General features: G+C 41.2%; 1 protein-coding gene across 1 annotated transcript in view; it reads left to right on the top strand.

The window, feature by feature from the left end:
* The window catches only part of fsip1 (fibrous sheath interacting protein 1), a gene marked incomplete at both ends in the record, with an annotated part of 39994 nt that extends 23772 nt beyond the window's left edge, over positions 1-16222 (top strand). Inside the window, 2 exons of the mRNA XM_080512663.1 lie at positions 532-684; positions 16115-16222. Coding sequence (XP_080368789.1) covers positions 532-684; positions 16115-16222 — 261 coding nt within the window. The remainder of the gene's footprint in view (positions 1-531; positions 685-16114) is intronic.
* Between the last annotated feature and the right edge of the window lie 591 nt (positions 16223-16813).

Genomic DNA, 16813 nt, shown 5'->3' with positions numbered 1-16813 from the left:
TTCCTCCTGACCCATTTTCAAAGTTTGCTTTGGAGTCAACCCGTGCTTCACGTCGTCGAGTCAGTGCACGTGGATCCCAAAAATGTGTGGCTTATTTTGGACCCCATGTGCACTGAATTTTCTCAGGTCTTGTAATCAGGTCCTGATTTTAGTGTGAGGCACCCAGAGAGTAGTACAGCGGGTACAACATAGCTGAGGTTCATTGGAATACCTTTTAATTTTAGTGAAGATTAATCATACAAATGAATAAGTGGATCCCAGGCCTATAGAGCCCATCAGGTTTTAACAGCATGGTGCTATCATGTACAAAGGATTAGAAAGTCCGGCATTAATCTCTCAAATAGCAAATTAACAGATAAAATGCAGAAATCCCTGTTTTAGAGGAATTTGAACCTCTAGGAACTATGGTGACCTGTTTAATCCTCATTGAAACGCCTCCAGGTGACCTCCGTGAGCTCTGAATGTCGATTATCCACGTGAGATGAGTCGTTTCTTCCCACATGCGGACTAATCGTGTCTGTTGTGTGTCAGGGCGCTGGCTCTGAGGTGGGCTGGGAGTGCGATGGGGACTCACAGCCAGGGGAGAAGGTCCTGCTGGATATAAGGGAGAGAAAAGGCCTGGAGAGGCGGCTCCTCCAGATCCAACAGCAGCTGGAGATCCTGGACCAAGGCCAGGAGATGACGGTGAGTTCAAAGCAATGTTCATTTAGGCACATGCACACACTAGAAAACACATGCTCATATCCACTACCAATGCTCAAGTTCACTCACCGTCTGCGTTGAGCATTAGAAGACTCCTCAGAGTGGACACATGCATCTGACAAATTACTACAAGCACACAGCTCGCTATCAGTCGTTCTCACACAGGGATGAGGAAATCACAAGCCATTATTGTGTTGCAGGAGCAGATCCTTTCTCTTATTTATTTTGTTTCTTCCCTCTCCGGTCACTAACATGTATCTTCCAGACCTTACTCAGAAATCTATGTTTTGTTGCGCATGTTTTCAAAGTGTGTGGGAGTCACTGAACCTATAAACCACAATTCACATCTTTGGTTTGTTCTGATGAGAAAAAAACGTGGTGCGGAATATTGTGGATGTTTGTAGAATGTAGTACAACTCACACAAAATGATGTGTGAGTGTTAGTTTTAATAGAACAGGCATTTTCTAATAATACATAAACCTAATGAATGACCACCATCAATCAAATAAATAAATAAATAAATAAATACCTGCATGATATTATTATTAAACAAACTCAATCAACACTTATACTTAATCTTTCTTTCTTTTTAATATTTTATGATGATTGTTTTATACATTATGTTCCTGTTATTATCATCATCATCATCATCATCATCATCATCATCAGTAGTAGTAGTAGTAGTAGTAGTAGTAGTAGTAGTAGTAGTAGTAGTAGTAGTAGTAGTAGTAGTAATTAACTAACCAATTAATTTATTTAAAACCATTTTACATTACATCAGGTTTTTTCTTCATTTTCTTGTGTACTTTCTGAGTTAGCTATACAAGTGAAAATTGTCAAACCATCTTAAAGTACCTAAACTTGCAATGAAAAATGTCTGTAAAATGAACACATTCCTTCACATGTGGAACAGATCTTACAGTACTACATATTAAATTCACTGTATAAGAGAGGAAGGAAACAGGCCACATGGTGGTGTAGCACTTTCTCCTCTTGCCTCATAGCGAGAGTTCGAGGTTTGAATCCAGGTCCAACTTTTCTGAGTGGAGTTTGCATGTTCCTGGTGGGAGTTTTTCTTCAAGAACTTGTGTGTAGGAGGTTAATAGGGGACTTGAAACAGCCCACGGCTGTGTATGTGTCGGTCTCTATTTGTCCTGGTCAGGGTTTATCAATAACAGAAACAGATGCTAAATTACGAAGTCTCAACAAAATACCAGCAAGTGAAGCTTGACTCTTTATGAGTCAAGTATGAGTCTTTATAAACACTCAATGAAATATCTGGAAATCAAAAATTTCAACACATTGTCTTTTCTTTTTAAATTCTTGTTGGGCGTCATTATAAAACAGCCTGAATTCTGATTCATCCAGATCACCACATGGCACTAATGCCCTCTGAATTTTGTTTTTTCAATATGTTGAAATTAGGAAAGTGTTTTGATATGTTATCATTAGTTGGTTTTAAATGAATAAGAAGAACCTGGAAGTGACTATATATATAGTAACTTGCCCCAGGTTTCCAATATAATTACAATATATGTGTTTTAATCAAATAATTATTAGTTTTACCCTCCATTCATTTGTTATTATCACGATGTCTTTTGCTTGGAAAAGGCCTCCTCCTGACCCTCAGATATTTTCCTGCTGCTGTGCTCCCTGGCGCCCCCCACTGGCCCCGTGCTCTTAAAACCCTCAGTTTGAATGTTTTTCTTTACTTTTTTTTTTTTTTTTTTCACGAGTGTGGCCTCCGTCCACCTTCTGTTTCATTGCTTTCTAACATTCCTCCCTGAGATCCGATGTCCTCCCTCCGTCGTGTTCCCTGGAAACCGTCTGACTTTCCGGAGCCTCGGCAGACTTACGGCCGCAGAAGTGTCGCTCTCTCTCTCCAAACTCTGTAGCTAAAGACACAACACAAGAATGTCCCAGGAACAAAAGTGGAAAGACCGGACTTCTGACTCTTCTGACATTTATGACTGTGGATTTCGTCGGCGAGGAAAAGAAAACATTGGAGATGAATTTAAGCGTTTTCGCAGTCCTGCAGGAAATAAAAAAAAAAAAGAGAAAAGAAAAGAAAAAGTTTTGCTTCTCAACCGCACTACCATCAGTGAAATACAAATTCAAGAGTGCTGCGTTTCACCTCAGTTCTCACACGGATGGAGCACAATATGATGTGTATAAGCCAGATTTAAACATAAAAGCACGGTGATAAAAACGCTAAGTGGCAGCCACACCCTGACATCACAGGGCATCATTTCATTCAACCAAGACCTATTCTGGGCCTTATTATGGTGAGGCAAGTGGAATTTCTCTCGCTAATAGGCTGACTTCGAGGAAACTTCTTTCATGATGATCACAAGACATCACACCCTTTAACTGCTGCCGCTGCAGCTCGCTCTTTGCATTGAGCCGTGTGTCATTGCATTTATTGTCGCGTCACAGACCCCAGCGAGTGACTTCAATGCAAACAGCTCGCTGGCTGTGTGTATTCTTAGTGCCACTGGGCTCGTTTTGTGGTTATGGAAGATTTATTTGTGCAGAATTTGTCTGGGAGGGCATTCTTAACCACGTTCACACACAGCTGCAGTATCCCCATAAAGTTGATTTGTACAACATCCATAACTCAAAAACTCTCTCGCGGTGTGCTTTTCTACCTGGAACTTGTCTACCTGCTATGCAGACGTTGTGCACAGCTGTCTGATGGAAAAGACGGGCCCAATGGGAAGGAAGAGATCAGAGGATGTGAAGGTGCATGAGCAGTAAAACCTATGATTATAGAATGTCCAATGGAGATTCAATTGAAGAAATTGGAGTTGCGGTGCCACATGCAGCGCAGTTTGAGCTCGATTGGACTTGAACGGTGAAATTATAGCACAATGCCCTATAGGTAACAACATCTTGAAGTGTTTTCTTTTGTTTCACTGCAAAAAACTATGATTGTATTCAGAAGATGTTTACTTTTGATAAACCTGAAATAGTGCTTGCCAAGCTATTTTTCTCCAGACTTCCAGACTTTTGTCTCCGTTCCCAGGGTGCATGTCTTCACAGACTCCATCCAGCCATCCATCCATTCATCCATCCATCCATCCTATATACACCTTAATTCAACTTAGTGTCATCAGTGGAAACCGATGTACGCTCAGAGAGAACATGCAAACTACGTGCAGAAAGGCCTCCAACCTGAAACTCATATCACAGATCCTTCCATTGTGAGGATTGTGAGTGGTGACCACCTTTGCAAGGTCCTCCAGATCAGATTGGATCCCTATTTGACATCAGAGCTACAGTACAGCCAAACTAAAATCTTTAGGTTATTCATGTTGTCATTTATGCTAATTAAGTGCATTTTTATTTGTCAAAACATCATTAGAGGTTATGCAGATTCATCAGGATTCAATTAAATCGGGCTCCTCCTTGTATGATAATGTGAGAGAAGTTATAATTTTGTAGTTGTGACAACGGATTATTTGCATTGTTAGATTCCAGTGAATTTAGGTGATCGACCTGATTTAACTTGTTGTGCTTTGATTTTTATTTCAAACAAAAGTTGTGCCGGCTTGGACTCACATCAGACATTTGCGAGAATGCTGTGCGTCATCCGCACTCCTGGCCTGTGGTCCAAACAATTCCTCTTCCAGTGACACTTACCCTTTTCGCCAAAGGAAAAACAACTCCCCTCTCACCTTAAGAGGTCCGTCTCGCATTTTCCCGTGTAGCAACATCTTGATGATCTCTCCTCGAAGACGGCATTCATCATGTTTTTTTCGAGACAGAACACAGCGGTTTTCAGCTGATGTATTCTATGTTTCAGCTGATCCGTTTCTCTTTTCCCTGCAACGTTGTCTGGCTGCAGTCCCACATCAACCGTGACGGGAAGGACAATCCCGGCTCTTTACTATAAAGTCGAAGCGGGGCTGTTTTCTTTTAATCAGGCCAACGCTATCACTCATAATTTCAGGCTCACATTTGCCATTATAGAGCTTCTTAATGCAGTTAAACTCATCGGAATTCCAGTTTTGAAAAGCGAGAGAGAGAGAGAGAGAAAAAAAAAAGTATGGCACAGCAGGGTAAACACACGTACAGCCAGGAGGATACCCAGCCACCGTGGCAGGCCGCAGCTGGCCTGAATCTGTTAGCTTCATTGTTCGGGCACCGGGCCTCCGTCATTCTGCCAACTCTGCAGTTTCACAACTTTTTTCCACAGAAAGCTGGTCAGGTTCACCAGAAAACCGGAGAAAAATGGTGCTTGCTCTCTCTCTCTCTCTCTCTCTCGCTCTCTCTCCCTCTCTCTCTCTCTCTCTCTCTCTCTCTCTCTCTCTCTCTCTCTCTCTCTCTCTCTCTGTAAATCTGTCTGTCTCGTCGAAGATCTTTCACCACCTTCTCCACTCCACTCCACCCATGGCTGCTGGCTGGTTGCCACTGCGCTGGCTTGTCACGCTGTCTGCTCCTATTTGCCACTATATGATCACTGAAAACGGAGACGGCTCGTGACAAGGTTTCTCAGCATTTCCTTGTGCGTGGCAGAGAAGCACGCGCTCAAACTCGTGTCTGTATAGGTTTGAAACTGAAAACGATATTCGAAATGGATGAAATCTCTGTCTCCGCAGCATCTAAACATAGGAAGTTACATGTGGATTTCCTGTATTTCTTTCTGCACTTGTACTCTGGCCAGATCAGTAGCAAAGTCATCTCTGGCGATCTCAAGTAAACGGTGAACAACTTGATTGAGATGTGATATGAAGTCACTCAATTGTTTGCAACAAAGCACATTAAAATTAAAACAGGATAACGGTTCTCGGAGACACTGGTGGCGCCCAAGGTGGAATGTTTCAGAAACGCTCCTATTCTGTACACCATCCCTGTGAAAACGAGGGAACATGCAACTGTCTGGAAGTTGAGTATCTGGATGAGAATGCACAATTACAGTATATTGTACATGTATCGGGTGTACACTTTGATTTCTGTCTGTCATTGTACGTTCTTGGACGCTCAAAGGTATCACACTGGAGGACTGGGCACAGACTGTGATCATGATTGGAAGACAAATTCTGCTCAGACACTGGAAATCCCCAGGAACTCATCCATTTGATGAATGGGCTGCTGAACTGGCAAAGGTTGCTGCACATGAAAATATGTCTTCCAGGATCACAAATAAGTGCACAAATATAAACAGAAATGGTAGCAGATGCATTTCAATGATGAGTGCATGAGAAAAGGATGAAGGTATATTCACAATTATGTTAAACAGGACCTCTGCTCTGTTTTTTTACTTTTATGTTTTTTAAGCAGCAAAGCCATATGGAACGAGTTGACGGTCTCCCTCTGTTTGTTCTGCAAACAGTGGGAGACTGTGGGGGTGGCGGTGGGAAGTATGTAAGATTGTACTTTTGTAAAGTTTCATACATTCATGGATATGTATATATGATTGTATTTTGTTAATGGGAAACTAATAAAAACACATAAATCAAACTAGAAGACCAGACAACGACACTTACTTGTTGCCGGACTAGAAAACTTCATAGTTTCTGTCGTTTCCGTGTAAACAGACATGGTTTTCTAAAATGTTGCTGTTTAACAGCAAAACTTTTCTGAAATATATCTGGTCAGGGAAATGTTTCATAGGCATTACATTATACAAATTGAGGTTTTCATCTTGAAAAATAAAAATAAAAATGGATTGGATTGTAGCTTATTGTATCATAATATTGCATTGGCTTGAACCTTTTGTGCTCGATTGAAATGTTTAAAATAAGAAGGCTTAGGAATCCTAATCACTTGACAGAAATTTACAATTTTGTTACAGTCACAAAGCAATCAGCTATAAAAGCATTATAATGAAATCATTAGTAATGAAATCAAATGGGGGAAAAAAAAATCTGTCGAGAAGGAAAACCCCCTAGCTTTTGGTTTGTTTGCAAATAGCAAGGTGGGAATACATAAAAAGAATTACACAGTGAGCACCGACGCTGCGTTAGGTCTTCATGAGTTACGTTGAAGTAACCCTGTTCTTGAAAACTCTGTTTTTCAATTCCCTGAATCAGCATTTATCCTCGAACTTGCTTACCAAAGTTTGAATACAAGAATTCGTTATAAACATAAAGTGAGTCAGATTGTTTGTTTCTCTCTCTCTCTCGCTCCGATCCCTTCACTGACTCCCACAAGGCTTTTTGCTAAATGTCTGCGGAATCTTTCTCAGCTTTCAACACTATGTGCTGTGCTTGTCACTGATGATATGAAGGAAAACAGTCCTGCCACTGTTTAGTCAACTAGGTCAAGTTACTGACAGTGGACGGAGACTTCAGACAGTTTCAGTGCCTGTGAGCCTAACCCTCTGTGTTTGGAACAGATTCGACTTAAAGAGCGCTTTTCCACTGCTTTAATACTTAACGTTGTTAATCACTTTTAAACGCACACTCATACACACGCAACTAAAGCTGACAGCTGCTATGCTAATCAGCTCAATCCATCCATTTGAAGCAATTATGGGCTTGTTGTCTTTGACACATGGACAAGAAGAGATGGGGGATTGAACCTGTAACCTTCAGATGGGGAGATCATCTGCTGAACCAGCATGTATTCATGTATTGAGAAATACACTCATTGAAACTGATGATCAAAGGTTGAAAGCTACTGAAAATATGCACTTATGTAATAGTAGTTAAAACACTTAAGTAAAAGTACTAATTAGTCGACTCAAAGTATTTGATGCAAAGCTGGACTATTGTTTATAGATATTCATTTTATACCAAAGAAGTGAATTTGCCTTGAGGACAAACGCACTATGACCCAGGGCCAGACCAGGTTCCGGCATTCATCTTAATATAATGTAAGATATTCATTATTCACAAGTAAGAAAGAAACCAAGAAGCAAGTGCTCGCATCTGAGCACTTGGTTATATATATATAAGCAAGTATATGTACACATAGACAAACACACACACATATATATACATACATAAACCCCTTGCAATTAAATCTATATAAATACATCTATATTATATTTATATATATGCACACAAAATATGTGTCCCAATTTACATTAATCTAGAAATACCTACTTGCATACATACACAAATAGTGTAGCACGTATATCTAGGATATGTCATGTCAATTTCAATTTTTCTGAAAAGGGTTTGGAATTTGCAAAACTTAATCAATCCTACGCCTTCTCAACTATTCAATAGTCACATTTTATAATCCTCCAACTTCCTGAATCTAAATGAACTACCGTTCAAACTACTTTTCTCAGACAATCAGAAAAGGTACTTGAAGAAGGGCAACATGACAAATTTCTATAAACAAATGTAGATACAAAAGTAGGGATTAAGGTCTGAGTGTGACTTGATTACAGTTTTGTGAGTATGTTAATATTAATACATGGCTACTGTCAAACTTTGCTGCCCCAGCAGTCACATTCACTCACTCATACGCTCACATGGCGCTGGCTGCCATGTAGCACATCACTGTGAGTCAGTTGGAGTTCAGCGTCCTCCGACATATGGATCGAACCCAAACCTCTGAATTGAAGGATGATGCGCTCTCACAAACCAGCCACAGCAACTCCGAATACATACTGAGGCAGAGTAATCATTCAAAGTACAGTATGGTCTTTATTTTGGAGCAAAAAAACAAAAAGAATAAACTTCGGAGCACGTGAGAGATGAACATATGAAAAATGACGTGCAGATCTCACGTGTAGAAAGACACCAAGGCTCCGTATCCTCATTCACACAGCACATGGGTCTGTTTGACGGGGTAAAGTGAGGATATTGGGATTCATCCAGCAGTTATTGGCTTTGATCGGGAACTCCCCGAGGTGAGCTATTATCATATTAACCACATTATCTGACATCTGCTGATGTGTTCACAGTGATGTCACAGGTATTGCTATAGCAGAAGCTACTCAGGTCTCAGCATCTGAATGGGGGAATAGAATTCCTCCTTGTATTAGTAGAGAACTGGCCTCTGGCTCTGTGGCCGATAGAGCTCAGGTATGTGACTGAAGTCAGTGACCTTGAAAGCCGAGCAGCTCACGCTGCTAGTGCTGCATCCGTGTATCCAGACAGCTGAGCAGAGGCGGTGGTCCACTGCAGGGCAGATTGCAGATTCCTTCCCTGATGGAAAGCTGATAGTGAAGAGTGACCGAAAACCTCAATCTTTTCACACAGGCTTGGGAGTTCATCCACCTGGCCATTGTTCCCGAAACTGGACTCTTTTTTTTTTTTTTTTTCTGGAGGGCAAGCGACACATGGGATGGTGGGAATTCAGCATGAACACACTGTTAGGGGTGTTTAGACAAATGCAACATGTTGGAGACAAGCGACACCAACCAAAGTTTCACTTTGTGGGATCATAATGCATTCATTGGGGTTATTGTTGGAAATAGTTTTCAGAAAACACTGATTATTACAATGAATGAACAATAAAAAACGTTTTGAAAAGTTTCATCCTTGGCTGTTCGTTTTCAACCCAGTTGCTCCAACGGATGATCAAAACACTATGAAAGGTTTCTGTTTTCACTTAAAAACGTCGTCGTGTAAACAAGGCCTCAGTCCATCAGTCTGCATCCACAGATCTAATTGCTCATACTCAGTTTTGTTGTTGTTTTTCAATTTTTTTTTGCCAAACACAGCATCATCTATGCAGGAGCACATGCAATTAAAAGTACCTCATGATCCAGGCTATAAGTCATACCTGTCAAAAAATGAAATAAAACATGTATACGTTGCAATGGCATACAATTTACTTTTTGTTTAGTTTTTTTACACATTCTCAGATTGCTGTCCTTTCAGCCCACGATTAGCCTTCTATATTTTCTTCATCACGCGAATGGCCCTTGCATATTGTACCGCAACCATTCAACTAACCCTAACCCTAACTTCAACTGAATGAGGAATCAGTGCTAACAGCTTCGCTAATGTCACAGGTAAACTACAACAATTCACCCATGTGCTTATTATGTGGACGTTCTGATTGAGAGAGACAGTTAAAAGTCATGCACAGGTTGCTTCTCAGACTAAATTATGTGGCGACTGTAATGAAGTATAACACTATGAATGAAAAAAAAAAGACTCCGAACATGTCCGGGTCAAAGTCTGCTCCTTTGTGAGGATACTTCATAATTATTTTAAAATGTTTGGTGCCGATGAACAGCCACGTCAAAGCATTTCACTCAACTGGCACATTTTGGCTCAAACAGAGCGAGAATCTGCCAATAAGTGAAGCGGAGTGATGAATGAACTTCAGAGTGCAGCGAATATGAACACGACAGAACAGAGCTCGCCATTCGAAATGCAAACAAATCACATGAAAGCAAACGTCACTCTTCCTGTGCCAGATGATGCCGGTGAAACGCGAGAGAGTGTGTGCCGCCGTGTTTTCATAAAGCTGTCAAAGGCCTGTAACTTTCACCAGCAGGGATTGTCAGTGTGAAGACGATCTATAGATCCTCAGTCTTCAGTCTGTTCATGCCTGGCTGGGAAAACCTCCAACACTCGCCCCAAGCTGAGAAGCTCCCACAGCTGTTTTTACTTTGATTCCAGACCGGTTAATAGAAAAAAAAAACAAAACAAAAGCAAAAATCCCATGGAAATCAACGTGTGTATTTACATATATTCGTGCAGTTCAACTGAATTTTCTGTTTCGCTATATTTACATTGTGCCAAATCACCACATCGCGGTTAACTTTACATAGTAAGGTTAAGACCTTACAATTAAATGGAGAAAAAAACCCAACAATTACCACATGAGTAACAGTGGACAGGAAAAAAACTTCCTTTTAACAAGAAGAAACCTCAGACAGAGTGTGAGTCAGGCCGGTTGGGCTGAGAGGAAAGTGGTGAAAAGGAAAAAACATCAAACAGTAAACACTGGGCTGGCTCGGGGGGGGTTGACCACAATTCAGGAACTTGCAGAAAATACCTGCAAAATTTGCAAACGGAGGGGAAAAACACACGAGAGAGACGGTATGGGGTTTGACACTTTCTGCAAAATGGTGGAAAAGGATGTTCCCCGTCCAGCTGCCATGTGCACACTCGTGTCCCTCTGGTGAGAAAATGTTGTGTGGTCAGGTGGAGTAGTGGTTTATTGTGTGAAGAGACCCAACCTCCACCCGTCTCCTAAATCATAGTGACAAGAGTTTTATCAGCAAACTAGTCGTAATTGAAATCCAACTAAAGAGCTGCCACCTCTCACACACTGTCAAGCTCTTAGTTAAAGCCAATGACTTAAGCCCCGTTTTCACAACAGTGTTTTTATGTGAAAATGTGAAACTTTCGCTGTGTTTTGGGGGGGGTCCGTCGACACCAATGGTGCATGACGCCACTGAAAACACAACTTTTGGTAAACGTCTGACTCCATCTTCATGTGGACGGTGGAAACCGCAACTTTTCTGACAGCGCACCACGGCCGTCTGTAGTGACAAGTTCCTCTGCGCAGGCACAAGTTGGTGGACAATAACAACAATGGCAGCCTCCATAATGTCATCACTCACAGTCCATATTCTCCTGGGACTTGGTAGTTTTGTAGCTGACTCAGCTGTAATTGTCAAAGTGCACATTTTCTGTCTGGTCTGTTTCCTGTTTTAGTTTGAAGTCTCACACTGTCTCTCATTTTCAGTGTCCCGGACTTTCCCTCATCGTGTCTCATTGTTGTTCCCCGCCCCGGTGTGTTTCACCTGTGTCTGAGTGTGTGATTGTCTGCACCTGATTGTGATTGCATTGAAGCTGGGCGTCAATTCTGTGTCTTGTTGCCAGTTCTTCTGTGTTTTTCCCCTGCATTTCTCTGGATTTGTGATCCATGTTTTGCAATCTTGTTTCTTTGAGTTAGTTGGATTGCCGTGTCTTCTGTGTTTCCCTGTTAGTTAATAGAAGTATTTGTCTTCCAACCTTTTGAGTTATTTACGAATAGCAATACAACTCCCTCCCTGTCCATACAAATTTCTGTGACGTTTGCTTTCAAAACGTTATTGTAATGTAAACAGGGCCATAGTGGTCTTAAATGGGAATCTGCGTGGGACAGTAGTGGTCCTTCCAGCTCAACGTTTGATCCTCATGGCAGTGATCTCTGACTGCCACGTACACATATTAAAGCTTATTTGCCTTCATCATAGCAATTTGTTCAGGATTTTTTTTTTTTTAAGGAAATAGGAGATGACACTTTTGCATTTCATTGGAAAAACACTGTTTCATTTGTCCTTTTACAGCTAAATTAAGTGAGAACACTGAGTCCCTGCATGCAGCCACAGTATGACCAATCACACATCTTCGGACAGCTTAAAGTAACCAAAACAGACAACTTTGGATTTTAGATTCCTTTTTTTCCCTCATCAAATTTCATATTGTTCAAACGTATTTTATTCTTTTGTAAATACTGCATCAGATATGAAGATTTTCAACACGTACAGTTGATTTTTTTGCACTAAATCTGAGTGAGAACTTTGGAATTTGGAGTCGATGACTTTGCTCCTCTTGACATCAAATTGGACTCTGAGTGACTTTTGAACTAAAATAAGTTTGACATGGTAATCTGAACGAGTCCTGTCGATAAGGTAAACAAAAAAATACAAGTTCAAGGCGTCACGTTTTCCGAGTCTGAATGTTTCCAAAAAGTTCTGTTTTCAAAGATTTGCATTTTCACTGGCTTTCAGCACCACTGTAGTGTAAACAGTCACCCAAAACAGGGCCTTATTGCATTCATGTGTGTCCTGACGCCTTTCTTCACTGAGTTTGGCCACTATTATTGTCTTTATGCCCGGGCTTTCCTCAAGGACTTCAGCTTCCTCCCACATGCCAAAAAAACGTGTTCGAGGTTAATAGGTGTCCCTAATATTACCCGTGGCTATGAATGTGAATGTGTGGCTGCCTGATGGATGGAAATTAAAAACGTGTATCCTTCCAGGACCAGGAAGTCTTTTATGTTGATATGTTTTCTTTTTCTGACAGGTTTCCTTTGACTGAGAGTTCTCAATGATTTAATTTGTGAACAGAGAACACACGGTGTGATCTTAGCTGTCTGTGTGAGCAGACAAAAAAAAAAAAAAAAGGAAAGTTGCACTCAGATACCTTTGAGGGTACCTGGGGTCAAACACTTCTAAAGAATCGTAACAATCCGTCACAGCAGTAAAAGAAAAAGTTCAACCCTGTTCTCTTTTTCTCTCTTGTCTAATGGAAACTTGTAGATGTAGCTCCCATCTCCAAGACGGCTGGCATTAGTTAAAGGCATTTCTGACCATTAATACTCAAGCCAGTGGGGCACATTTTACTACCCCAGTTATGTCCACTAAAAATACAGATGTGCCTGTAATTGACCGGCAGTTTTTCTCTGCCGAATGTCTCAAGTTGCACTCATGACTCGCGTAGGTTTGTAAGAATTTGTTGCCATTCAAGCAAAACCTTTTATTTTTCTTCTCCGGCGTCTGCTAAACTTATATAACAGAATACACATGGAGGGAAAACGGTATATCCAATGAGCGGAGACATTAAGTGTGCTATTTTAGATGCTGGACCGCGTGCAGAAAGATATTACGGATTTGGCTCTTTTTTTCCGTCCGTCATTGGCTGGAATGTCTTGGAGGGGCCTGTGGTGTCTTGAAGATGACGTGCGTGTGATTGCGAGGGTCATCGCGGAGGTCATAAATAAGTAACACAAGCCAACGTGCCATCACCTATAATTAGGAGGACTGTGAATATGGGACAGGAATTTTGATGAATATACCTCATATTTCAGCAGTTGGGGTCTGGGGGGGGTTGGAGGTCTGCAGGAGGTGGTCTGGATGAGCGACGCTGAGCTTTAAGCTCCGGCAGGAATGCGATTTTGTCTGAGTGACTCAGCAGGATATGGGGAAGAGATAGAAATGGCTTCACAGACGTTTTATCAGAAGAGGAGGGCCTGGTGATGGGTCACACTGTGGCGTCAACCACGGTTCCCCCCACAATTACTATTTGGTAACACTGTATTACCTTATATAGCGATATTTTGTCTTTTTTTTTTGCTGATCCTAAACTAAACGAATACTGTACTGAGACAGCATATCAATATGAGGACATTCCTCATCTGAAGCAGGGACGTTTCATCCAGTGTGTGATGATGCCGAGAAACACGAGAGCACATGCCGAGAGGATGATGACAGCAATCACTATTCCACTCAGAGGTTTTACATTTGTCACTTCAGGACACGTTTTTGGCATATTCCTCGAGTCTTGAAAGGTAGGGAGTTGATATCATTGGAACGAATGGACTCTAATGTCACAGCTGTCTAAACAAAGTTCAGCTTTCTCACACCAAGAATGGCAACTGTCTGAAAGCACTTGTGTCGAGGTGAATTAGACGTGTCTCCCCTCGGAGTCACAACATAAGAATTGCAAGTTTACTTTGTCTCTTTATTAGAACTTGGCATTTGCCATGTCCAGGTGGCATTCCGCTAAAGTCATGCTACTGTCCTACATTAGGTGGCAGCATTGAGTCACATACACTACAGTCTTTCTTTTGCAGTAGCATTTTGGTTTGTAGTTGCAGTGGTGCAAGCTTCTGATGACATCCCGTGTCAGCAGATCAGTTCTTTAACATTAGTTTGGTCAACTGAAAATGAGGTGCGAAGCCAGCGCTTGCTACTCACTCAGTGCGCTAGTGCACTATTTTGCGGTTATATCCCTCCAACTTCTACTTTGAGTAACTCATTACACCACCTTGTGGTCTAAACATGTATTGCAAGACTTAACATGCTGGGACAAGTGGGCCAACTTACATTTTATATGCCAACGGTGCTCAGAGCCACTGAAAGGATGCCTTTTTCAAACCAGCTTCCAAAGGAGAACTTAAAAAGTAAAACACAACTTTTTTTTTTTGTCTTTGCAGAGGGTGTAAGTTGAGGAAAAATGTTGATTTGTAACCTGAGTACTGATGTTGAGCTGAACTACTAAAGAATCCTTGATCTGGTCATTTCACTGTAATCCCCTCACACATACTGTCTAAAGCTTAACAATGTATATAGCTTATTGTTCTCTGTCCGCAAACATGTGTGCATGTTTCTCATTTCAAAAACAGCTAACAGCACCCACTAGTGACCCAACATTGATACGTTGACCCAACATTGACCCACATTGATACATTGTGACTTGGAACAACATTTAAACAGGCCCTGAAAAATAACTTGCTCAAAACAATGGAAATAAGTTGCTTTTAGAAAGAAAAAAAAAACATGAATAAAATACTATTAAATGGGGTTAATATAGAGAAATGATTCAGTAAACGCCAGGTGATGAAAGTCAGATTTAAGGAGGGATCTAGAAGAGAAAACAAACATTTACCTGCCTGAGTTCTCCAACCGGAGAGTCTGAACAGCAAAGACTCGCTCATCTTTGTGTCAGGATTTTGATACAGCTAAAAGGAAACTTCAATCTCAGACAGTAAATGTGGTCATAGGGAGTTTGAAACCCTCTACCATAAGGATACAGAGCATTTAAGGATCTAAAAACAAGTAATCACATTTGAAGATTCATTCTAAAACTCACACGGAGCCAGTGGAGCGCAGCAAGGATTGGTGGGAGGTCTGCAGTTCTTTTAGCGTGCATTAAAAAAAACCCTGATATTTTGGCTGAATCGATGACCAGAGTGAAAGGAAATACTGTATTTAATCTGGAAGATATAAAAGCAGGAAGAACATTCTGAAAGTAGAGTTGTGCATAACCCCAGTGGTCTGACTGTCAGAGGAAAGATTACCAAGATTGTTTGAAATGGCACAAGATTGTCTGAATGTAGGTGAAAAGTTTTATTTTTAGGGTTAGCAGGTTTAATTAGGACGATTTCAGGTTTGGAGTTTCACTAAAATTGTCTCTAAATGACATCACAACTTTTGTTTTTCTCACGTGGCTGATTATTTTAGGTCACATTGCTTCATATCGAACGGCCAATATGAAATGTTGTACTTCTGAAGACCTTTCCCTTCTAACCTGGGCGGCTGTCATCATAACCTCACATGCAGTCCCAGGCCACCTGTGAACAGTCTGGCTTATCTGTGGAAAAACAACACTCAGATCCAACTGGAAGTACTCCTTTAAAGACGGCTTCCAGCAAAACCCCGAGGGATGCAGCAGCAGCAGCAGCAACAGCACACAAGTATAAAGTGCCACTGTTGTGTGAGGTCATGATTTAATGCATCGCAGAATTGTCTGGATTTGTCGGGAACCAAGTTTCGAAGCTCGGTGGATTTGTTGGGAGTAAATTCAGGGAGGAGGTCGGGAAGGGAGAAGATATCAGAGGAAAACTATTCTATCGCTCGTTTCTTAATACAGTGCACATGTGACACTGATAATCTGACAGTGAGTTCTGGAGGCCGTATCTGCAACACAGACGCATACGTTTTTAATGTTTAAGTTCAAACACATTTTAAACACTGTTTTATTTGTGTGTTTCCTGCAGGAGGAGTCTGCAGCGCTCACTGAGGAGCAGCTCCTTAACCTACTGGATGAATGTGAGCTGACAGAGAGCTGCAGCCAGGACCTGAAGATGACTGATACGGCACCATGAGACCATAAAACAATAGAAACACATCTTTTTAGGCTGTAACAGAGGGTTGAAGACTGTGAGAAATGTTTTGATTTTTGTTGTACATCAATAATATGGAAAAAGTTGTATTCTTGAAACTTTATTACCGGCTGCTAGTTTGTACTTTATTTGATCTCTGATTTCTAAATACAACTGGCTTGTTTTTTCTAAAATTTGTGTTTATGATTCTGTTTGTGGAAACAGAGCAGCGGGGCCACTCTTTGTACTAACCGTAGGATCAGAAGATTGCTTTTATTATCCATAATAACCGGGCGCGGTGCACGCTGAGTGTTCTGCGGCACACACGAATGTTCACTGATGGCGAATCTGTCTTAACACTAACTGAAGTATTAAAGCAAATCCCTCTGCTATGAAAAATATGGTGTGTGTGTGTCAGTTGTGTGTGGCTGGACATCCTACATGACCATTAAAGATGATTTGTGCTTCACAGGAGTGACAGTCAGCTGCTGCTCGGCTGCTCACATTCCTGTCATTCCACCTTTTACAGGTGATTCAGATTACAGAGATATTCTAATTTAGGACCTTTTTTTTAAAGCTTGATGTTCACTGGAA

Source organism: Blennius ocellaris (genome assembly GCF_963422515.1).
Source record: "Blennius ocellaris genome assembly, chromosome: 17".
Classification (NCBI taxonomy): domain Eukaryota; kingdom Metazoa; phylum Chordata; class Actinopteri; order Blenniiformes; family Blenniidae; genus Blennius; species Blennius ocellaris.
The sequence above is the reverse complement of the archived record's forward strand: the minus strand, read 5'-3'. Positions and strand labels throughout refer to the sequence as shown.